General features: G+C 36.5%; 1 protein-coding gene across 1 annotated transcript in view; it reads right to left on the reverse strand.

Annotated features, from left to right (window-relative positions):
• LRBA (LPS responsive beige-like anchor protein) overlaps positions 1-25,661 on the reverse strand; it is a 364,271-nt gene that overhangs the window by 109,777 nt on the left and 228,833 nt on the right. The window contains exons 40-43 of the mRNA XM_062493665.1: positions 10,611-10,728; positions 9,535-9,637; positions 8,212-8,327; positions 5,305-5,417 (exon numbers count right to left, since the gene is read on the reverse strand). Coding sequence (XP_062349649.1) covers positions 5,305-5,417; positions 8,212-8,327; positions 9,535-9,637; positions 10,611-10,728 — 450 coding nt within the window. The remainder of the gene's footprint in view (positions 1-5,304; positions 5,418-8,211; positions 8,328-9,534; positions 9,638-10,610; positions 10,729-25,661) is intronic.

Below are 25,661 nucleotides of genomic sequence, written 5' to 3' on the forward strand. Positions count from 1 at the left end.
CAGAGAGGGACAGAGGGCTGTGGCACATTAGCCACAGACCCAAGGGGCCCTTTGCAGCTTTGTCTCCCAATTTTGGCAGGTGTGCTTCCGGAAATGATAGAACACATCGGCTCAGCTGTCAGAAAGAATCATCGACCCATTTTATCGCTCATCCATGGCGGCATCTGTCTGAGGGTCACGGCACTCCAGAGTTTCACAAAAACACTTTTCCCCATTTAGAACTGGGGAAAATTATGTTATTAAGTCAAAACTTTCAAGGGAATATAACAGACTACTCAACACTTCAGTTTGTACTGCTTCAAATTACAAAACAGATTATCCAATCTAAACAAAGAAAGCCCATAATAGTCCTAAAGTTCCAGCACCGTCATGGGATGTGAATTTAATAATTTTGCACATCTTCCTTCAAAGACAGTGTTTACAATTCTCTTCCCACCTTCATGTTTCAGCTCTCTGAAGAGAGCAAAGAAACCAGATGAGGAAAAGAGGGTCTTCATTCTCCCAGCTAGATTTTGCTCTTTTATTGTTTCCTAAATGGAACCAACACAAAAAAGTTTCTGCTCAGAGAACTTCCAGTTTGTATGCTTCCCTTCTCCTAAAAGTTTCTCCCAACCTGGTTATGTCAAATGTTTAGGTCTGTCAACCCACATTCTAGAGAGGATGAGGTGCACTTTTCCTCCAAGAAACAAACTGTGTTTCACAAAAAAAGCATGAAAACTTGTCTGAAAATGGGGGTGATCTGATAATATATACTTTATACTAAAAATATCAAAATCCAAAACAGAATATAAAATAATGAAAAATGTCTGTACTTTAGGTATCATTCAAGCTGGCCTTAATACCTCTAACACTGTTTCTTGAGATATCCAAAATTCTAGAAAATTTAATGGACCTTCTCATAAGTACCACAGATCCCAATAAAAATTTTGAAATATTCTGTTTCCTGTAATGTCCTATTTTGAGCAGGGATTCACTTGAAGGGCGCTGAAAGGAAGAATATTTGTACCTTCCTTCTGAGGTTATCCTGTCTGACTTCAGAATACTTTTTCACTAAGTGGTGTCTTTTGTCACAGATACAGATGACAAATTTCCTACCTGAAATACCAATGACAAGGCAGCAAGGACAGGTGCTGAGCCCAGCAGAACCAAGCCTCTCAAGTTTTAGCCCCTAAATTCCAAATCTAATTGCTTATTAAAATAAAGTCATTGCAATTACACCCACTCTTGTTATTTCTCACATGGTTCCTCTCGTCCTCCTTTAATGTCCAATTTTTGGACACACTTTATGCTTAGAATGACACTGAGTCCTGGTGAGTTCAACAGTTTTAACTGCACTCCTTTTGTGTATATTCAACATAACCTGAATAAAATGTAATTTACATTTCCTACACAAAAGTACTTGATTTACAGAGTATCTGCACAGGTTTTGATGCCTCTCTAGACAAAATAATTTCTTTTAAAAATTTGCAAAACTCTAATAGGTTCACATCAAACTACTTTTTAGTTTCTATCTCTTTGCCAAGAGGTAAATAACTATGCAAATTTCATGCCCATCTCAATCTGCTTCCACACAAGGGAAAATATGAAGCACAAGTTTTATGTGCAATGCATTTTTGCTCATGAAATGGGCACCCTGTAACAGAATTCAGGCTGGCATGCTGAAGAACACCCAACAGTGAAGCTGACATCAGAACAACAAAGCTACTCTAATTTTTCCTAGTAAAAAAAAAAAAAATCTATTACTTCTCTCTGTCAAGATGTGTTTTATATTAGTGGCTCCCACATACCAATTAAACAGCTCACTTCACTGAAGGTGAGAGCTATTTGTTGCTTTTGTACACTTGACTGGAAAAGAAGTCATTACATACCTAACAGCCTCCATAAAACTGATGATGATTTAGCAAATATTGCATGGAACAGATAAAAATATGAATAAAAATATTATTATGTACACATGTAGCTACAGTGCAGAGAAAAGAAGATTTAAGAGTAGCATAAATTTCTTCTACCAGGAGTGTCAGTTTATGATCTTGCACAAATGCTGTGCCTTACAAAAGGAAAATTCTCAACAGCTCCTTGCATACAGCAAGATCTTGTAACAAACTTTTGAGAGTATAAAATCATACCTCCGTATCTAAGTATTTGCCATGTGTTTTTACTTCTACTTTCTTTCCTTATCCAAGCTCAGAAATACAATGCAATTTATTGCTTCCACTGAATAAGGAACAGAATGTGCCTATGAATAACATAAGTAATGCAGAAAAAGCCACATGTTCTGGTGGGAAACTGTGCCTGCTGTATAAATAAAATATATACTGCTATAAATATAATATGTAATACTCATTCCAAACCATAGTCACCTCTTAAGGAATAAACACTTGAGTCAAAGCAGGGTAACAGACTGGCAGTGCACTCCTGGCATTTGTCAGGAGGGTTCGTCAGGCTGACAGCAGTATTAACCACAAACCATTTCAGTTGCTCTGGTTTATCATTGTGTGACTGATGTTCAAAACGGTGCCAAAGAAGTTGCTTAAATAAAGTGTTGGTTTAACCTACACTCTGCAGTTCTTTAAATCTGTACCGACTGTGGACTCCTAGCTGACACATTCAAAAAACTGTTACTTAGATCTGACACTTAACTTGCAATTTCTAAATAATTTTTAAAAAGTAAATTCTTCATTGTCTTAGGCACCAAAAAAAAAGAAGTCAAAATATTGACCTGACTTCCTTTCTGCCATACACAGTGGAAGCACTAAACTGTGATGAGTTTCTGGGCTTGCATAAGGAAAGGGAATAAATGACTGTTAAAACCATGTAAACATTTAAGAGAAATATCTTTAAATATTTTAAAAACCTTTAGCAGTGCAAAAGCATAGACATGCTGCTGCACATAATTATTGCATATTTGGAAGCATTGCCCCCAAGATAGCAGTGCTACAATGAAAATATCATGATATACAGAACATCTACAAATTTTCATAGTAGAATATTAGCAAGGTCTTCCAGATATTTGTCACAAATTTATCATCTGACACAAAGTTTAACATTTAAGCTACATGGAGTTGGTACTGACAGAAATGCCAAAACAGTAACTAAAACTTGAATTGCTTTATTTGAAACAGGTATGGCATAAAGACCCTCATTGTGTGTGTGTGTATGCATATATATATATATAGATATATATATATACATACACATGTATATATATATATATCTCTGCATATAATACATATATCTACAATAATTCTGTGCTGTTTAAATTTCCCAGCTCCCAAGCAAATGCTTGAGAAGGTTGAATATAGATAGAGATGCAATCTAAGTAATGTCCTCCCTCAGCACCAGCAATGGAAAGATCCCTCAGAACTGAAAGCACACTTAGCAATCCTCCTCAAAGATGACTTTCATGAACAGAGAATCCATATAACCAGTCAGTGTTAATAAAAAAAAAAAACACATAGAAATAGAGCAGGTTTGCTATCCAATCTCTCAAATGGAGGCAAATGCTGTACCTAACTTAAAATAAAGAAAAAATGTTGTTTCAGGAAGGAAGAAAGACCAGGACAACAGTGCTGACTGAATTGACTCTTTACAAATGAAAATACAATTAAAAAGAGACCTCTCAGAAGTACTTTTCATTTTCTTCAATTATTTCAGCAATGACATGATCTATGCGGAAGCATCACTTAACAAAAGTTAATGGAAAATAAGGCTGCAAAAATCATGTCATCACCAAGGAATTTATTAATGATCAGTACATTTAATTTATATACTAACTCAAATTACACAGGGCTGATGTTACTTTTAAGTTTTCAATGCTGATTTAAGTGCAAGTCACAAGAGTACACTAGTTTGGTGATAGATATTTTTGGCTGCAAACTACCTTCAGATACTTTCTGGCCAGGGGCGTATTAAACAACATTTATTGAATTTCGCAAAGAAAAGATTCTTTAAAAATAAATTTACCTTTTAAAGATTTGTTAAAATATAAAATATGTGTAGGATTACCCATGAACGCAGACCTGTGTCAGGCAGACATTCTAAGAAATCTTAGCGTTAATGACTTACTCAAATTGTGTATATTATTATGTATTATGTAACACTATTAGGAAATATTACAACAACCTCAGTGGTCATATTTGGATTACCTCAGAATCTCTGATTTGGACTTAAGACCATTATTCCCTTATGTACATATACACACATAAAAGGTAGGGTATAGTCTTCAAATATACATACACACTGAAATATATACATACATATATATAAATATAAATATACATATACATATATATACATATTTGCTGACTATACAGTACCTTTTTTAAGGCTGAAAATCTAAATCTGTAATAAAACCTTTTCTGGAGATTTTCACAGACCTGTGTTTAGTTTAATCAATTGCAAACTGAAAGGAAAAACTTTTAAACCTGCCATATTTCCACTGGGATATTTTTAGTAGCAAATTACCAATTTATGTAAGACTTTAAAGAAAAAAAAACTATAATTAAAATACCCTCCCTTACCTTTTCTACTAATTAGCTATATTGCTCCTCGTGCCAACCACTTGCCATAAAAGCTACCTTTTAGAAAAAGAGCCTGCTTGCTGACCAGTGCACACAGTCTTTGTAGATAAAAAGAGAGACTTCTACTTTGTAAAATGAAATAGTCCTTCTGGGAAAGCATTGCAAGAGAACAATCACATTCTATAAACAGGCTGTATATCGAGCCTGCAAATGGTGAGGGGACTGTGGAAAAAACCCACAAGGCTACTCTGCCACAAAGGAATTGTTTGGAAAAGTTGTTCAAACCTGCCAATGTCTGTCTGACAGCTGCATTACTCCAGCATACCTGAAGGAGTACACAGAGGAAGTGATAAAATAAAATTTCTACTCATTGGAATACGGGCAGTGATTTAAAAGTACATAAAATATAATGGTATCACAGGGTTTGGTACTAAAAAAGCACAGTTCTCTTCAGAAAAAAACAAACAAAAAAGGCTAATTTTTAATCTTTAACAGCCTCAGCATTTCCAACTTCATTAAAATTTGAAATTAAATGTAATGTCCATGTTCCAACTAGGAGCACCTTCCAACAACAATTATTAGGTTGATATAATCAGAAGCAATAAGAATACATTAATAATTCATTTTCATACAATCTGATTCCTATTATCAGTACGCACATGAAGAAATGAAACACTGTTAATGGTTGTGCAGGTAACATTAACATATTAAACATAGCAGAAGATGTTTACAAGACTGCAACCTACTATGACAAAAATATAAAGGTATATTTGACAACAAGTACCTTTGACAAATCCCTGAAGTTGCTAGGAAGTGTAAGGTCCAACTCCTCTGACTCATAGTTGGTGATAACCCAAGGGAAGACAGGGTACTGATTCAAATCATTGTAAGTTCGACCTGACAAACCACAAAAAAACCCCCACTGTGAATAGAGTTAGATTTAACTAAAATTCCAATCTCTAAAGATACAACAATGGAACTTTATGAGCTGTATGAAAGAACTGCAGTTTATTTCAGATGTGTTATCATTTCAATATTCTACTTTGCTTTATTGAAAGGATAATGGAAAAGTTGACAATACGCTAGCATTTAATCTAAAACATTTCAGCCCATTTGACTTTAATTGTAAACTCTTTTGCATACAGTAAGATTGACAGTTAAATTCACTCATTTCCTACACATTTCTCCTTTCTTTGTTTACATAATCTTGTCTTCTGTTTCTTTAAGGTGGAACACTTAAAAAAATACAGAGTCAATGACTTTTGTTGATACTAAAAATTAAAGCGCTTTTTTTTTCATACTGTCTTAAATAAAATATGTGAAAGAAGAATGAAGTAGCTCCGGAATTTAGACTGAAGAATTTTTCAATTAATAACTGTTTCATCCAGGGAATTCACCTTGAGGGGAATTCATCCTTGCCCATTGTCCATCTATGGATATGCCAACATTTACCGGGACAGAAAATTTGGTCTGGCTAAAGGTTCATGTGTAAATCTTTATGTATCTAAGATGGAAATAATACACTTCTTCCGGTAAAACTGAAATAATCAATTGGAATAAACATATACCATGCACATGTACATACCCTGAAGCCAGGTTTCTAAATTTAAAATGCAGTTTTTACATGGATCCTGTCTCCTTTTATTATATTGTTGCAGACGCTCATTCATTCATTACCATCAATCAGCATGCTCTTGAGATTTTGTTCAGCCTGGTCTTAAAAGTCTCCAAAGACAAGTTTTAACCTCTTCCCCAGGAATATTATTTTACAATCCAATCTGTGAGGTTGTCAGAAAATATTTTTTAAACCACCACCGAAGTTTGTCTTCCAGTTTTCTTGCACCACACAGTATTTTTCCATCCTGGTTTGCAGAATTTTTAAATGGTAGAGTCAGTCTTTCCCTAATCACTTGGCTGTATTGCACATTACCTGTTATTGATGATGATGGCTACTTACAGGACTCTAGGATAACTATCTTTAACTCCCTATCATGGGCAACTCAACCTTCCCTCTTTCCTTAATGTTATATTTTTGTTTCTTTTAACCTCAAACGATAAGCAGATAAGAATTTCATTTATTATTTTGATTATATATTAAAGCTGAAATGGGTCATTCATTAGAGCCACAGAAAACAGTGTCATGATGTGCCTCATTCAGCTTGAGCAGTAACAAGGCAAGCAGATCGACCCCTACTTTTAAAAATCTGCCAGCATCCTGGCACCTCTGACTTGATGACTGATTACAGAAAGCACCAAAACTGACCATTTGTATAAAATGCAATTAGTGCAAGCACAGGCATTTGTTATATCTATCGTGTTAGCAAGAGCCAAGCCTGAAAGGGAATTAACAGACCTTTCACCACTGTCAATAACACAGAAAACAGCTGAAAATTGAGAAATTTTCTAAGAGGACAGAATAAGTTGGAAAATAAAAGGGATGTCATGAGATCCAACAGTCAGGCCCCACTTAGTAAAGTGAAGCCCAGCTAGTTAGAAGCTGATGGGGTAAGCAGAGTTAAACAAAATGTAGCTTAGCTGTGGGAGTCAGCCTGACCAGTATTCCAGGTCAGGTAACCATCACCAAAGAAGAATCACACCCCAGCCCTAAACCTTGGGAGGCATTTGTTTAAGCTGTGGTGACCCCAGAAAAAAGTTCCAAAGAGTTATAGGATTGCCTATGTTAATACCTCACACATATTCCTAACCCCCCATTTCCCAATTAATTATCACCACTCCCAGTTCCTAGAATGTTCTCCCTCCCTTGTAGCCCCATTGGCCCTTAGTTGATGCAGTGTCCCACCCAACCTACCCCACTGGACCCTAACCTCAACTCTACCCCCTCTCTTGCCCCATATTTATACCTTGGACCTCCCTGTATCTTTGTCTCTAACCACTGGCTCCTTCAACCTTGCCCCCTTGGTTATTGTATTCAGTTTTTTGGGCCTCATGCCACATTTACTTTAGTTATTGTTAAAGTGTTTTATGTTACTAAGCTGTGGTCATCATACCACTCTTCTTTAATTTTTGCCACTTTTGCCCTGATATCTAAGAACACTAAAAAGTATTGTCGGGGACCACCCTTGACCCCGATACTTAGTGTTTACAGAATGAGTGGTTAGGAGACAAATAAGTGGAAACAAATTAGGGCTGGGTTTGGATTAACGGTGTCCTAGAACAGCAGCACTGGCAATCCAGGCACTACACCCTTTTTTGAGACCAACCATGCATCCTATTACAGTGGTATTGGCTCCAGGAATATCCTGTTCCTTGACTGAGATTTCCCAGCTCTACAGAGAACTTGTATCTATGACATTTAGGGAGGATAGTACATATGAAAATTAAAACTGAGAATATTAAGATAAAGAAGTTCCTATTTCTGAGGCTTTCCTAAATAATTGACAGTCTATATAGTTCCTACCCCCCCACAACAGTCATGATATTCTGATTTTAAGTGCAGCTCAGCACAGCATTATGAATACCTGTCTAGACTTACATAAACATAAAAATAATTACGAATAAAGTAAATTTAGGAGAATTTTTGTGAGCTTCTTCAGGACATAATCATACACAGAAAATATTACTCATTAAAAGAGCAAAATCTAATTGTGCCCCATGGCTGCTGAGAATGTGCCATGATTAACTCCTTTTCTGTGTAATTACAGTAATTTGGATATATAGTAATTAGCAATACCTGCTATAGTGTTTAGAAACATCAAATATTCAAAGTTGGAAATCTCTCGGTGTTGCCACCGCTGGGTCATGTTGGAAGCTTTGAAGATCTGTCGTGGACTAGCCAAAGAAATGCGTCTGAAAACAAAGAAAATTGGAAGAAAATAATGAGAAAACCTGGTGGGTCTTCCTTTTCTACAGATCTGATTTTTAGTGGCAGTAGTACATATTCTTTCTACCAGGTTTATGGTAGATTTCTCTGGAGATCAAACTGCCACTTGAATACTTGAAGTTCATTTTTAAAGTTTTATAATCTAATAAGAATAAAAAGAATTAAAGCATCTGACAGCTGGATATGTCAAGATTTGAAAAATCTCCAACAGAAACCTTTACAGCTGTGCAAATTCAGCTGCTCCATGATGGCTTGATGTATTACAGAAATATGTTACTGGAGATTTAGAGATAGAATATCATTAAATCAGAAAATTACAATACTTTTAGAATTCCATGTAAGAATAAAGTCATCTTTAGGGAGAGGTTTTCAAAATCCCTAAAGAACAAAGGAAAACAATGATAAGATGATAGAATTTCATTATGAAGTCCATCCTCTTGAGATTCGAATTCTGGACAGTGCTGGGGAGAGAATCATAAATAACTCAAACTTTTATAATTTGATGCCAGATTTCCTAATGTTTGTGAAAGAAGACTGTAAAGTCATTCCTTGAAGTGATAAATCAAACAGAGGAGAGTTTATCATAAAATTCCCAGGACTATTTTGTTCATAACAAAAACATCTGTAAATACCACATCCACATCACTTAGGGAGGTAAAAAATATATATGCAGTTTTAGTTAAAAAGTCTTTACAGGTATTGGTAAACAATTCAAGGAAACTGCAACTGATTTTTTTTGCAACCTCCATTATGTTGCAAAGAAATTGATCAGTACAAATGGATATGAAATATTGAGCAAATGCATCTTCAATGTTAAAATTTTTCACACATAATTTGTTTCTGTAAATAGAAATCCTGATGTTCTTACAGAATGTCTTTAATTGCAAACCAAGAGGTTTTTTTTTTTCTGGACTCCATAAAAAACCATACAAAACACAACAGAAAACATCCCAAACTATTTTAACCCCATTTTTATGTACAGAAATCTATTTAAAACAAACTATTTACAGCAAAAAAAATCAAGATACTCCCTAAGGGTTTCCTGCTCCAAGTTCTGTAAACTAGTAGGTATAAGCACTTCAAATCATGCAGGCTGGATTGATGAATTAAAAAAAAAAAAAAAAAAGAACTCTTCAAACTGACAGATAAAATTAACTCAAATTGTAAAAATACCTGGTCTGGGGCAGTCCAAAGATGGTACCAATACCAACCCGAGGTAGACAGTTAACCACTTTCTTTACTGTTGCTTGGTCAGGGAAGTTGAACATGACACCCACTGCGAGTACAAGAGTTGAAATACAGCGTGATTTTACACATTTTAGGCTTTCTCAACCAAAACAATGCAGCCCTAAGCTCAGGTATTCAACAGATCAGACAAGTTTCCTTTAGATTTCTGTAGATATATATTTTTTTTTAATTTCCAGAATTCCTTTTATATATCACTAACAGGAAAGTCAACAGGAGTTGCCACTGTTGCACATCAGACAAGGTCTACATTTGTTTTCCTTTATGAATAGAAATTAAACCTATATGCACAGATTGACTGTCTAGAACTAATTAAAAAATGCATGCATTAACTGGTTCACACATTTACAAATTTACTTTCTAGATATTTTCTAGAAATAATCTTCAAAACACTATCTTCCTGTGAATGACACTTATGAAACAGCAAATAAAATCGAAATAACCTAAAAATCTAAATAACAAGCTAATTATGGCATCACCAGTGGACATTTATGGCTTCAGAGAGAACAAGTGTTTATGCATGTGATTAGTATTCTGTTGGACAATACCACTACCAAAACAATGCTCTATTTTAAATACAGCACGAAGGCATAGCATCACTGGTCTAATCCAGTAGCAAAATTCTTTAATTCCGTTGTTCTTGGTGTGTACCACTAGCAACTATCAGCCTTCCAAGAGGGCACAAAAAATCCTATATGCATAACAGATCAGAGGTAGGACTGTCTTGAGCAGGAGTCCTCAGTGAATACCAAATAAACACATGGATATAAATGAAAGTGAGGCAAGTGATAATGTACAGTGTTCAGTCTTGATCATAATTTATCATTGAAAAAGGAATCTGAAGGAGAAACTAAATTATGGAAAAATACTAACTTAAATACTGATACATTTAATCCAAGCCCTTCTTCTATCTACACAAATCCATGTCAAGACATGACCAAACATCCAAACAGAATGCACCTGTCCCCACATCCACAGCTGTAATTTCTTTAAGCTCACTGTACCTCTATTTGCCATGAATATCTCCAGTGCTGTATTTTGCAAGAGGTAACGTCGGGAAAAGATCGATCGAATCTCTGAGAAAAGCCATTTTCCATGGAGTCCTTCTGTATATGCCAGAATCTAGGAGAAGCAGACAGAGAGGATGTTGTAAATATCTTAAATAGGGACAGGTAATACCTTGTAAAAGAGAAACGCTTTGTCCCACAAACATGGATTCTACCAGTTACATGCAAAACCTGCAGCAAAATTAAAACTCACTCAAACTTCAAATTATGCTATAAGTCTCTAATGCATTTTTTGTACTCCTGAGTTCAACTACTTATGTCAAATATTTTAAACATTTGCTTGCATTTTTTCCTTCAAAGACAACTGCCTATTTTTCATAACAGTTTCAGAGTTTCAAAAACATTATTAAATGTCTGGCACCTCAGCAAAGCATAAAACCATATTCTGAAATACATTTCTAGTAGCATTAGACTTATCTGCACTCCCTCCAGCATTGTAATAACAGGCCTGTAACAAATAAGAAAGAAAAAAAAATGTCTTTGAAGAAAAAAAATGTTCCTTAGGTTTATGGTTAAGGCAGCATTCATTAATTCTGGAACCAGAAAGGCTGGCTGTATAAGAGGTTAAGTATCATTTTGTCAGCTAAGGTTAAACACAAACCTGCAAATGAACTCAGCATAATCTCTCTACGGAGTAAGCGGTTGTCAAAGTAACTTGTTACAATTCCTGTCATCCCATCTGACAGACACAGATGCTTAGTCTGCCTTCACAATTCAAACTAATCCCATTTTCAGTCCTCAGCCACTTCGTTTCTTTGTTGCTTCACTTTTTCCTTTGCGTTTCAAAGCTTAATTATGTAAGTGTTACGGGACAGAGAGACTGGGCACTTCTCTCCCTCAGATTAACAAATTATAGGAAAAGGAAAATCTGAGATTTGTCAATTTTAGCAAACACAAAAGCACTTAATAGAAACCTAATAGAAAAGGAGACTCGGATGCAATTGTTGTTAACGTCACTCTTACCGCAATTTCACTTGAGCAATATATTGTGTATAAAAACAAAAAAGTGAAATTCAAGTCCTTACCATAACAAAGACTGCTAGTGAAACCAACAATTTGTTAACAGGTTTTTAATAAAGGAGGATTTTGCCTCATGTGTAGCATATATTGACAAATAAAACCTGCATTTTTGTAGCACAGAGAGCAGATGCACCATCATAAAAGCACTACACAGTACAGTATAAAATATGGGACCAGTTTTATGAATTAAAAGCAAACAAGACTGGCAAACCAAAAGCTGATAGCAGAGATCAGAACATACAAAGCAAATAATCTCCCACACCTTCTTTTTACTTAATCCCTCATCTTCACCTCAATACAAGTGCCACAGTCAACTTCTCTCCCAGCAAACACACACAAACACACACACATAGAAAGAGACGGAAAAAGCTACGTAATTATTCCAGTTCAACATTCTAGCAATGTGATGGAAGGACCAGAGATTGTCAGTGTTTGCTAAACATTTCAGGAACTGGGGAACTAACAGACTTGGGCCAGGCTGACACTTCCCATAGCTCACCAATAAGCCATCCACACTAATTGGCAGATTTGTAAAATTCTGTGGTGCTATTCAAAAGCGCTGCAGTTGGCTTTTGTCACATGCATATAAATACCCCCTAAGAATACAACAACCAAAGAGGTAGCAAAGGAAACAAAGTTCTGCGCAGTGCTCATGCACAGAAATCTCTTAGCACTTTTTGCTGGTATTCATCCATCTTACAATCTTGAAGTTGGAGCTTCTAATTGCAATTTTTTTTTTTTTGAGAGACAGAGGGCAATGTGGCAACCTCCACTCTTCCTGCAACAATTAAAACCCACCAGCGTGTTTGTCCCCATCGCTCTGTGCATGGCGAATTCGAACGCTTACTACGTGGATACATAGCAAAAGCAGCGCAGGAAATAATTCCTTCTGGGAAGCGAGCGCTTTCCGTGGGAGCGGAGCCCTGCGCCAGCGAGGCCCAGAGCTCGCTGCCTGCGGCCTCCTCAAAAATGGAAGGGAAAACACCAAGCTGAGGAGAGCAGAGGGGCCTTGCACTGCACACCTCGTAGAGCCACGGTGAATTTACCGAACTGGGCGAGAGAAGATTTACAACAGGAGCTGGAACAAACGCCACGGCCACCATTGGCCGCGCCGTTCTCTGAAGCGCTCGTTAACAACGGGGAGCAGCTGAGGCCGGGCTGGATCATTCCGGGACGGAGCAGGAATGCTCTCGCCTGCTCTGAGGCCTCACTTCAAAGTGTCCGGAGTTCAATTAAAAGTGGATTAGGTGGGAGCAGGCCTGCTTTGGGACGCTGCGCTCTCGGGAACTCCGCGGACACCCCCGGGACAGAGGCCTGGCTGGCCACTGAACTGCCCGCCATGGCAACCGCAGCATCGCCCCCCGCTCCAGCCAGGGCACAGGAAAGGTCCAGAGCACAAACGCGCCTCTTTCACGTGTATTGCCAAGTACTTCTTAAGTATTTTTCCTCCTGAAAAATCCTTTTGCTCCCCAGAAAATATTGTTAGAAACTCCTACTGGCAGAAACTGAGTCGTTCTTCAAATTAAACTCAGCATTTTTATCCTGGCAAACTGTTTGGGTTTTTTTTAAATCACTTCTGATATCAGAATTACAACTTTCGAGAACTATTTTTGCATTTGACTGTTTTCACCCATAAGTCACACAACACAGAGCTCCACTTCTTAAATTATGAAGTGGAGCTCTGTGTTGTGTGGCTTATGGGTGAAAACAACTATCTTCTCAATAATATTGTATAATATTTTTGAGGTTAAAACCCAACTCATTCCTGCCTTTAGTCACCACCAGTTTTGGAACAAGTTGTAGAGCAGAGACCAATAAGAGTGTAAAATCTCATTTAATTGCCTTCCTCACGTGAGAAAGTATTTACAGAATTTCAGTTGATTGAACACATCAAAATTGAAGTTCAATCCATTGCACATTTCATTTGTTTTGAAAGACACAGCACCTTTCAGGAGCAAAGACAATTTATGCTGCTTACCATTCCATTTAAAAACACGTAAAAAGTGAGGCAATTGTAAACTTCTACAATTTTCAAAAATCTCATCAGACAAATTGTTCTGTAATTAGACTCTGGTAACACCAGATGAACAGGCAGCATGACAACATTATTAAAAATACAAAATTACTTTCTCCTCTGCATGAAGTCCCTTCTTTAAGTATTAAAAATGAAGGTCTAAACCTGTACTCAGTCACTGTACTCATGCTGATGGCCCTGACACTGCACAGCTGCAGGAAACTCCCCAAGAAATTAGTGAGCAAAGAACAGCCAGCTTCAAATTCTACCTGGAGGAAATTCTGAAATCAGAGTTGCATGAAAACTCAGGTAGCACAGTGCTGTCCACAAATTAAGATCATATATAAGTAAGTCCTCACCATTTACAGCCATTTATCAGCTAATTTCCCCAACACTAAAATGCTCACTTACTTGGAAGCTATTCTGTCATTTTACAGTTTTTAATACTAATGCCCCATTCTACCTTTTCTTCAAAATCCTTCTTGAATGTTGATCATAAACAATGACTATTGTAAAAGACTTTATGCAATAGTTTAAAATACACCCCCCATCACTACAGCTGCCTCCTGAATTAGAAAAGTAGTATTTTACTGAAGACTAAAGGAATGCTTTACCTGTTAAGCAAGCCAATCAGCTATCATATATCTTATTTTAGAGAAAAGTACTATTGATCTTGAAAACGTGAATAGGCTAGAAGCAATTAAGTCTGCAAATGGATTATAGAACTGAAACAGTAACTGAATAATTATATTACTTTAATATGCCAGCCAACTTAACTGCCAAGAGTAAAATAAAAGCTAAATAGCTTATTTTAAAACTGATACACATTTGTTTAATTTTAAACAAGTTACAATGCAAGACAAAGGAAAAACCCCAACAAAGCACTGAATAGAAATATGGAGCATTTAATTTACATTCTAATTTGATTACAGTTGAGACATAAAATTTATAAATACATTCTAGCAACATTCCAGGTCATTTGGGGTCATTTTTACTCAGGAAGGCAAAATTACAGCACTCAGAGGCTACAAAATCTGACACTCAGTTCACAAGAAACCTGGATTTCTACCTTAACCTCAACCTTCCAGCTGAGGATCCCTGGATTCTACTGTCCAGGTATTATTCAGTTCCTGCCTGCAGATCCACAGTAAAATGGTCTTACCCTGCTCTTTGTTCAAATACATCTAAGTACACCTGAATTAACAGGGAATTAGATCAGATTACTAATAATCTTAAATATCAACATGCTCTTCAATGAATCACAGCTGTTTATTGGTTTACTTTAGATTTCTCAAAGAAACAACAAATAAGATATTCGCTTTAAATCTCAGATATTTACAAAATCAGCCATTGAAATCCACAGGCAACGAGCACCAACCTCCCAACCAGTCCCCCCGTGAGCATGCAGTCTGTTACACAGTCCTGTTCAGCATTTTCATGGGTGACAAACTCAATTAAACATATTCATTACTTTAATGTTCCACTAGACAGTTTTACCCGGCATAAAAAAAATTAAATAAATAAATAACTACTCTGTGACCTTTGTATTGATCAGAGCAAAATGGCTTATGCCTGGGTGTGGGTGGTGAAGGGACTGGGGAGGGGGGTGGTAAAGGACTCTTATGTTTTCTCTTCCAATTACTGAAGGAGATGATAAAACCACAGCAAATGATGTATCAGCTCATTTTATCTTATCGCTTTGGGGCTAGGTGACAATGAAGTTCATATTTCACTGGTTCCCATTGAAGATTGTGAAAATTACTTGCCCTTATGACCTGAAATTTCACTGGAAGACAGAAATTTCTCTTCTGCAAAGTAATGCAATTTTTCAGATGTCAACCTTTAGCCCAGCTTTAAAAATTAATTTCATTTATATTAACCAATGATATTGATATTTTCACAGAATGCTCTTTGATACATGAACCACCGACTAGCAAATTGATGTGCTTGAGAAGGATAGAATTATTTTATCTGAAGCTGCTGGGGACAGACAGATTTACCACAAACTGAAATTCCTATATCACATTATGCTGTTTATATTAGCTTCAAATACCTGAAGGCCTCTGGACCTGTAAATAGTTCGATCTTTTGTTAGGATTTAGTTCTGTTTCTAGATCCATTCAGTTTTGAAATCATTTCTCTCTCCACAATAAACAAATAAAAACACCGTGTGCTTGGAAATAATAAGAATAATAAGAATAAAATCTGTCTCAGACCACAGATAAGTAAATTTGTGATGACATGAAAAATATTTCCCAGATTATTAAAATAGAGGAATGCACAACTATATTTTCTCCCTTTATCCTGTCACTTAAGATGCATTTCAGTGTGAAAAAAAATGCATGCAAAGTAAATTTTATGAAAGTCGTCTTCTACTAACTACAGGTAACCTTTTTTCTGATTATCCCAATCTAACTTGGAAATGAAATTACTGAGAAAGCCTGTATTTCAGAACTTTTCTGATAAGACTTTGTGGCTCTAAACACCTCACATAGACTAATAAATCTGCATACAATGCCAGCAAATTTACTACCAACTCTCCTACTCCCTTCAACTGTTTTCATAAACAATTTTATTTTTTTTTCCTTCTCGATTAACCCTGCTGGCTTTTAGAGAGCAGGGGTTCATTACCACGATCAGAAAACATTTAATTAACCCAAAGAACAGGAACATCTGATTGCTAAAGACAGTTATGCGAAGTAAACTATGCAGCCTCAGAGAGTGGAAGTCCAAAAAGAAGAAAATTAATACAGGTTTGGGTGGCTGTCCAAGCCCTGCAAGGTAAAGGACATAAAGTTATACCTGTGTTTGGAAAATACGACAGCAGGCTTATTTACGATAAAAAGGAGCCAGAATTGCAGGAATTCACAGATTCTTGGAGGAGTTGTCTGATATCTTGATTCAGTTACATTCTGATTTAAGAGCTAGTTGGATCTGCTCCTCAAGAGGTAGATATGAATGGCTCATACTGATATTTACATCACCTGGAGAAGGGCAACACTTTTTCCTCTACCAGGGTTACCTGTTTGTGGTATTTGATACAGCACTGACATTCCTACATATACAAACTTCATACACCTGGTATGTAAAACAATGCACACAACAAATCAAAACCAAGAATCTTTCCATGATTTAGGAATAACTCAGCATAGTCTTTCTGGACTGCATTAAATCATACAACTTCATGACTTCATGTGTCAATGAATTCCATCAGTTAAACAGACAAAGTGGAAATATTAAAGAAGCTTGTTTTCATTTCACTGTGTATACATTGAAAAAATTACATTACCTGCAAAAGCTCAAGAAGAGAGCTTAAGCATCAGTGAGCAGAATTCCTTGAAATGATTTCTCACTGTGTAGAAGTTGTGAAAATAAGCTGATAATATTAAATAGTGGAATTTGCATCAAAAATGCTGAAATAAAATACTATCAGCATTAAGACTTTTAGTAATGAATGGTGCAGCAGTGCACTTCTTACCCTGTGTGAGACAGAATTTTGGAAAACCAGATGGGAAAACTCCCTTTGCCATCATTTTATCTATCAAGCTGAGAAGCAGGTGTCTAGATGGCTTTAAAAAGTCCTTCACAACCCTTTTATATTGGTTCATAACTTTCTATCACCACAACTACTGCTACCTTGTTAGTTAGCTCACCTTCAAGTTCATTAATGCAAAAAAAACCCTAAAAGACAAAGAACAGGAAGCTTTAGATATTCCAAATTTTCACTCTGCAAAAAGTGATCAATTAATTTGTCTTCCCATCTCCTTGTGTGCTAACAAAAAAAAAAAAAAATTCAGATTGAATTCATTAATTCATTATGGAAATGTTTTATTATTGGAAAGGAGATTATAAAATAAAAACCCTTTTAAATCTTAAAACTTTTTAGCACACTCCCTAGAATCTGGTAGTCCCATTAAGGAAAAAAAAGTATGTTTCTGAGGTGATAAGTATGACCATGATACATACTTTGAAAATATAAATCATACAGAAAATTTCCTAGTAGAAGACAATACAGGACTAGTGGCTCAAAATCATGCCATGATGCTGTAATGCTACTGCAATTTTAAAAGAGGATTTCAAAACAGGTCCTAAAAAGAGTTCGCTTGTTCAAAGATGGAAGTGCCAGAAAAACAGTGAAAAGGAATCAAGCAGATATATAGATATATATAGATAGATAGATTCACACACGTATAATGACCGAAAGGTTGTAGATTTGGGTTTTTCTTAATTTTAAAGTTCCTTTAAGTTTAAAGTCTGGTTGGTCCTTCTCCTTTTATAAAATTCATACGCAGAAAAGTCTCGGACGATAGTCTTTATCAGACTGTTGGTTGATCTTTAGTAAGTACAGAGTCTGAAAATTAGGACAATTTCCAGACTCAGAGCAGCTCTTATCCACCGCAGTATTACCAGTATTACTTACTATGTATGGTGAAACGTAAGAAACAGGAGCAAGAATCTCAAAGACACCCACAAGAACCACTGAAGCCCAACTTCCATCCCTGCACAGGATTTCCCCAAGAGTCACACCCTGTGTCTCTGAGTGCTGTCCAAACGCTTCTTGAGCTCTGTCAGGCTGGTGCTGTGATCACTGGCCTGGGGAGACTCTGTTTTAGAAAAATAAGGCTCATGTTTGCTGTAAATGTCTCTCCAAATTTGTATTTGGAACAGCAAATGAGAATAGTCATGTCAGATTTCCACTGCTGGGCCCTGCACCTGGCCTGTTTCACCACTTTCAGGTTATGACTTCTCCCATGGGCTACTTTTGCTTTGTATCAGCAAAGGTCTCTCCAGAGCATGTGCAAGTGGAAGCAGCAACTACAACCAAGAAGGAACCACTACACCTGCAACACTGGCAGCTGTCCAGTGTCTGCTGTTTCCATCTGATCTTGCAGAAGGAGGAGCAGAAAGCAAACTGGCAATGAAAAAAAAATTAGTTTCAATGCCGAAAAAAGAAGGATTTTTTTTTTTTTTAATCAGTGACCTGTAAGCTGACCTTCATATTCCTTCATCAGAAACAAAACAAAAACAAAAACTCCCCCACACATCTGGCAGGAAACTAGAATACCAGTCATCAAGAAAGACTGCATCTGATCAGCTCATTAATGGGAAGCAAGCCCATACATAGAACAGATGTGCCTCTCAAAGGCAAGGAGAAAAGTCAGAGTCCAGAGCTGCCAAGCCAGCCGCTCACTTTGGAAGATTCTGCACAGTGTTTTGTGAGAGATGTGGCACAGAAGGTGCCCCTTGCAAAAGGATGTGGATGCAAAAATGGCTTAATGCCACCTTTGTGCTGCAGAGACTCTCAGGTGCTGCAAGAACCTCTTCCTCTTCAAGTAAAGTGGGGCAGCTGCAGGTGCTGACATACATTTGCCTCATTTGGGGTACCCAGGACTGTATGTAATACTGAACAAATCTTCCCTCTTGCTCTCAGAAGCTGGATAAGAAGATAGCACAGAACTGCTATAAAACCCTTCACTGCTCAAGCCCTTCTCCACCCACTGCGAGTTCATGTACTGCAAACCAAAGCCAAATACAGATATGACAACAAAATAGAGGAATTGTTCTTAGTTATCAAAGGACACATCTCATGTGTGCTCTTTTTTATAATAAAGTCCCACATGAGTATACTTTGTATTTTGTATCTGTGTTTTTACGTTTTTCTTATATTCCTGTAAAAGTAGATTAATTTCTCAGAAGAAAGAACTGACTGAAATCAGTCACTGACCAAGGTTTTGTTACAGCCTGTAAGGGAGACCCCCTTAAGATCACCCACAGAAATTATTTGTCCAATTAAAACTTACCCCATGTTTTTAAAAAAAGAAAAAGGCATGTGAAGAGGAGGTTTCATACAAAAACTGCTGATATTCATCTTAGTAAATGCTAAACTAAAGAAATATAAATTCAGCTTTAAAGCATTCCTACAAGCAAAGACCCTTTTCCAAGATTAAGCAAGCCAGGGGCACAGCTAATGTAAGGTCTACAACCACTGTTATGATTCTGGGGAACAGAACAAGAACAAAACCCTTATTTCAGCTTAAAAATGCAATAGAAAATTAAACAGCATTTCTAGTCCAAATGATTGATAAGAAAGGCTGAAAATGTGATTCAAGTGTAACAGATCCACAGACAGCAGTCTGGGGATAGCTGAACAATTGATCCAACAACATGATTTGCCTTGCCATTCCCCCTGGGGTATTAAATCTAAAACTTGCTACTCCTGAGAGCCTAATAAAAAATAAGTCTATCAAAGAATTCTGCAGATGACAGGAGGAGAGAGGGCAGCAAGTCTATGTGAAAATATTAGCTCTTGTGAAGAATTTTAATCTGGGCTGTGTCATGCATTTATCTTCCAAACCCATGATGCTGTTATGCACAACTGGAAGTTTTCCTAAGAGCCAAGTCTAATGTGGGAGTATTGACAAAGCCCCAGTTTCCAGCCAGTACCTAACAGTGTTTCATAAACGCTGAAGTCAAGAGGGAAAAGCATTTCCAACTGCTTCTCTTCAGACAATCCTAACCCCACAGCAATATCCTATCCATCCTGGCCTAAGTGCTGCCAAGAACTAAGTTTCTTGTAAAAATACAGCAACTTATCCTGCTTGCGCATGTTTCATTTACAATACTAACTTAAGGCAGACTTTTAATAGGCAACCCTTATCAAATAAATTTACCACATTTGAAAGAATTATGTGGGAGCCCTTCTTAAATGTTTTTCAAGTAGGGAAAAGACCCTAACTGGATAGCAGCTCCCCTCCTAGACAGCTCCACATTTTGAAAAAGGAGCAGGAAACTGGAGGAATTAGAAAAAAATATTTTCTAGTGGTGTTTGCAGTTCTTAAGTGATTTTTGGTGTGGAACTCCATGTTCTTTCTTTTTTTAAAAAAAAACTGAATTTTAAGGCTCTCTACCTTTAGGCTTTTCTCTAGCTGAACTGAAATACTTACAAGAAAAACACCTGTAATCAATTCTTCCCATAATGTGTTAGCATTATAGATAATCAATTTTAAGATATGTGTTAGAGGAAAGAAGATTTGAGATCTGAATATAAAATATCTCACCCTACAAAGAGGAACACATTTACAGCTAGAAACTTTAGTAGATTTATCATTACAAGATAATCAATTTTCTATTTGAGGAGTTGGAAGCTGAAATCTTGTGGAGTTTTATGTTTGAGAACTTATTACAGGGCAAGGAAAGCATTTCTCACTCTTCCTTGAGCACATGAGAACCAGTGACTGAAATGCTGAAATGACTACAATGCAAAACTTGAGGCAGTACAGACTAAAAATAACTCATCCAAATACATCTAGGAATGCTCCACCAGTGAGGAACTGATCAATAAAACATCCTTTCTGCTTGACAAAAGTTGCATTTGCTTATCCTCCTTTAATAATCATATAGGGGGATTTAATGCAAATTTTAAGTTTAACAATAGACTTAACAACTTTAATTTGTCACATTAATTGTTGAAGCTTCAAACATACAGTAGTAATTGAACCCACCAAAAAATAACTAAAATTGGCATGTATCTGCTTCTTAGCATTCCACCCAACCAAAACGTCAGTGTTGATAAAATCCACTTTTAAAAAAATATATCCTTGCAAATCTTAAGTACTGTCATCTCATCACCCTGTTGGAGTTTGATTGATTACGCCTTTTCCTTATGTTCATTAATCTCATCACCTTATCTTTTACACCACTTCATTTTAGCAGAAAGGCAATAATAAAACCCTCATCCATTATCCTTTTACGCATCTAGTCAAGCGGAAATGGTTAATAACATGCTACAAATTGAACTTCAATCACCTCATTTTCTCCTTTGTCGAATGCACATTAAAGTATATTCCAAAAGTGCAATTTGTTTTACAGGGGAATTTGTGTTATATTGCTACAGACAACTAAAATTAAGTGTTTCTCAGTTTGGTTATTAAATATATCCAACTGTCCTTTTATCTCTGATACTAAAACATTAACTCATTTTATTAGGGTGTAATAATACAAGAGCCTTATCTCCCAGAACACAGGGACATCTAGTCTGCCTAATAGTAAGTGTTATACAATGGGTCATTTATCTTTTTCTTTTTTAAAAAATATGCTTCTGATAGTTTATGAATTGGTATATTATTGCAGATGAAATGGCTCTCCATTTAAGAAAAGTTAATTTGTTTACATGCAGGCTTATCTTCAAATGCAAGCTCTATTAGAGAAACGGTCTGTAACTGTCAGAGCAAGTGAAGAAGGAAAAGAGGGGGATGTAGAAAAATTTAGAGCCCAGTAATTTAACTCTGATCACCAGCCTCCTGTGTGAACATTATCTGTGCTCCATATGCACTTTGCAAATATTCTATTACATGATTCTACAGAACTGAAAGAAAAGTCAAAGAACTTGTTTCTGTAAACTCTCCCCATCATTCCAAATACTGGCACATATTAGTAAACTAAAATAAATGACATTTCTAAAAGACCCCATCTAGTATAAAGAAGTTCCCAAATATGATGCTTCTGGAGCTGTTTCCTCCAAAAAAATAAAAAGGTGGGTGAAATTCTAGCTCTATTTAATTCAGTGACAGTAATCTCTTTTACAGAAAGGATGCAAGTTCTCCTGCACTTAGTTCACCTCCTCAATGAAACAAGACTGGTCTGACTGACTCAGTAAAACTGCATATCCAAATAAACAAATACAACCACAAATATTGTGCAATTGTTACAATGACAGGGTATTTTCCCATGCTCAGTCTCATTTCAATTCTACAGAAAGTTATTATTACATTATTATTAACCTTACAAGAAGCCTAAGAAGATAATCAATCCTAACCTTAGGCCAAGAAGATTGAACAGGGGGAACAGTATTTTTTATTATCAAAAAAGCTTACAATAGTTAGTGTCACAGTGTATATATAAATGCACACTAATGATTTTTAAAAATTAAGTAGTGACTATCCTTTACTTTAAAGCAAAGAACCAACACAGCTCTAGTTAACTTATAGCAAATTGTAAAATCACTTTTACAGTTCCCTCAATGGCCTACCTTTTTTCCCCCAACTCTCTTGTCCATTAAAAGTTTGCCTTATTTCCCAAACAATTCCAAGACTATTTCCCCTCTCCTGCTACCACCTTCCATTCAACCTACTGTTTCACATGGATTTTTGCAGGTGGCTGCCCTGTAAACGTTGCACCTCATCCATGCCCAGCCACTTCCTACTGCTAGCCCAATCCCTCATTTCTCCAAGGACTATGTCTGGGGCCCTGGGGTAAAGCTGGAGTTTGACAGGTATCAGACAGAAAGTCACCTAGGGCAGGGGGAAGGACAATAATGCTGGGGTGAAGGAGATGGAATGGTTTCAGTCTGACTCACTACCATAGACAGTCGCTAGTTTCATGTTGCAAATTCCTTCTTTCATCTTCGAAAGTGTATTGGATTTTATTTTCCTGTAGTTTGGCCAACACGCAGCCAACTGCTGCTTCTGGTCCTGCATTAAGGGAGGAAGATCTCTGGCCACTGTTTGCAAACTGCGGTACTGCCACAGCCCATGAGGAGACTTGTTTTGCACCCCTGTGACACAAAAAGCACTCTGCTTTTCCAACACATAGAGCATATTCACACCACATCGTGTTCATGGCACATTCAGCCCTGGAAGTGCAAATGTAATTCTCACCACAATAAATTATTTGTCCGCTCAAGAATCCAGGCTTCTTCATCTTCATAAAGTTTGGAATACTCCACTGTTTCTTGAGCTATCCCAAACTGAATTTGATCTCAACTCAAAATTGCACAGATGAGTTAATATGCTTGTCATCCACTCAAATGCAGAGTCACTGAACTAAAATAAAATATTTTATTATTTGTTAAACCCTGCATGCTTAGATTTTATTTTCTAGTTTCACATATGACCACCAAAATAGTGGCTGGCATCCACAACCTGCACACAGTCAGCACCTTAAAATATTAGAGGCATATCAACATATCAAAGTATAAAAATACAAATTTTTAAACTGTGAATGTATGGAATTTGACCTAAATCACTGACTGATTTCTTTTTTCCATTTTAATCATTTTTCTGAAAGCTGTTTTTCAGAGAAGTGCTTTAAGTATCCCTGCTTAACAGCATCTCTCTCTTCTGAATGTGTTAACTGAGGACGATTTCTACTTGTTTCCTTTTTGCTATTCAATTTACATTAAACCAGATGTTCGGGAGAATCTTTTAGGTTCTTATGAAAAAGTCTAGTACCCAAGTGAAACAAATAGGGAATAGAAGCAGGCTAAAAACCTACAAAGCTCCTAAACTTCTGTCTGTAATTGTCTGACAGAAGCGCAAGTTTACACAATGCAAGTTCAACCCTTCAGCTGATGCCACACTTCTGCAAAATGTAAATTACTGCTGCTGTAGTGCTCGAATGCACAACTTTATTGCAGAAACAAACAACTGAATGCTAGCAAAGTCAACGAGAGTCTTGATCCCAGTCCCTAACCACCATTCCTGTACCACATAACATGTCATCATCCATAAGTAAATGGGTTAATCAATTTAATGAGGATTCAGACAAATCGGCTGCCTAATGAGCACTCAAACTGATGTGGCAAGGGTTATGCTCCAGTGCTGACAAAATCAGTTTGATGAAACTGTGACAAAAGCAGCAAAGCACTGTTCCTTCAGTACATTTCCCTGCATCTTATTAACATGAAATTATAATCGCTATTTGCAAACTGTATAGGGAGACCATTTATTGTGGAAGTCATGTAAACATATGCTTTATCTACTCCTCTCTCCACCAAACCTGTGCATATTGTTGGAATTCAGGACAGTAATTATTCAGTTCTTTTTGAAAACAGCAATCAAATAGAGTTGTTTAAAGTAATTTGGATGGAATAAGCCAAGAGAATTTCCAGAGACACTACATTGTATGATTTTGCATTCTATGAACATGACATCTGGCAAAAAATGAAAAATTAAACAAAAGAAATCAAAATACTATGCAGCTTTGCAAACAGTTCAGAAAATTAACACTAGAATCTCTTCAAAAGTAAACAGAAAAGAATTTGCTCCAGTTTTTAGATGAATGATAATGGTTTATGATTATTTCCAAACTCCATAATGTTAAGAAGCAACAAACAGGCCAAAGAAAGAAATTAACCTAACTAGTATTTTAATTACTTTATCAAAATCCTTTAATCAGGGCTCCTGTACGACTTTTCTAACAGTACTAACTAGTTATGTCTAGGTTCAAAGTGCAGGGCCAAGGACTGGAACACTAGACCTGAAAATACTTAAAAATTAAAAATCTGAAAGTTAAAAAATAAAAAGCTGTGATTTTAAAAAAGTAAAAAATAACTCTTACTTTCAAAGTATTATCTGTCCAGAACACATTCTCTAGAGAATAAAAAACATCTCTGCACCATTTTGCTTAAATGCAAGAGATACAAAGACATAAAAGAATTTTTTTTTACATGTAATAAGCATAATTAAAGCAGTTTTTAAATAGCACTGGTGCACCTGCAGCCGCAGAGATCATACAGCCCTTCACTAAGATTGCAGGAATGAAGTTCTGGATGCTATCACACACTCAGTAACAATTCAATATTTACACACTAATGCCTTTCCTTTCTCAAGGGGGAAGTGTCATACCAGTAATACCTGATTATTATTCAGTGAGCACTACAAGGAGCAGGTTGGGAAGCAGTAGAAGACACAACTTTTGCCCAGGAACATGGGATGGAGCAGCTTTAACATTTCAGCATTAAGTTAGGAGAAACAACTGGCTTCTACATAAAGACACAATTTGAGGTATCAATGAGCTTGCATTCTCTGGAGTAGGAATCCTTGGCTTTAGAATCTATGTTTGAAAAGCAATCCAGAGAAAAAGTATAAATGATGTTGCATCCAACATATACAGAAGGATGTCAAACTGCCAAAAGAGTAATTAAGATCATTCCCAAAACAACAAATACATATGTG

This window comes from Cinclus cinclus, chromosome 5, assembly GCF_963662255.1.
Source record: "Cinclus cinclus chromosome 5, bCinCin1.1, whole genome shotgun sequence".
In the NCBI taxonomy this organism is placed as follows: Eukaryota; Metazoa; Chordata; class Aves; order Passeriformes; family Cinclidae; genus Cinclus; species Cinclus cinclus.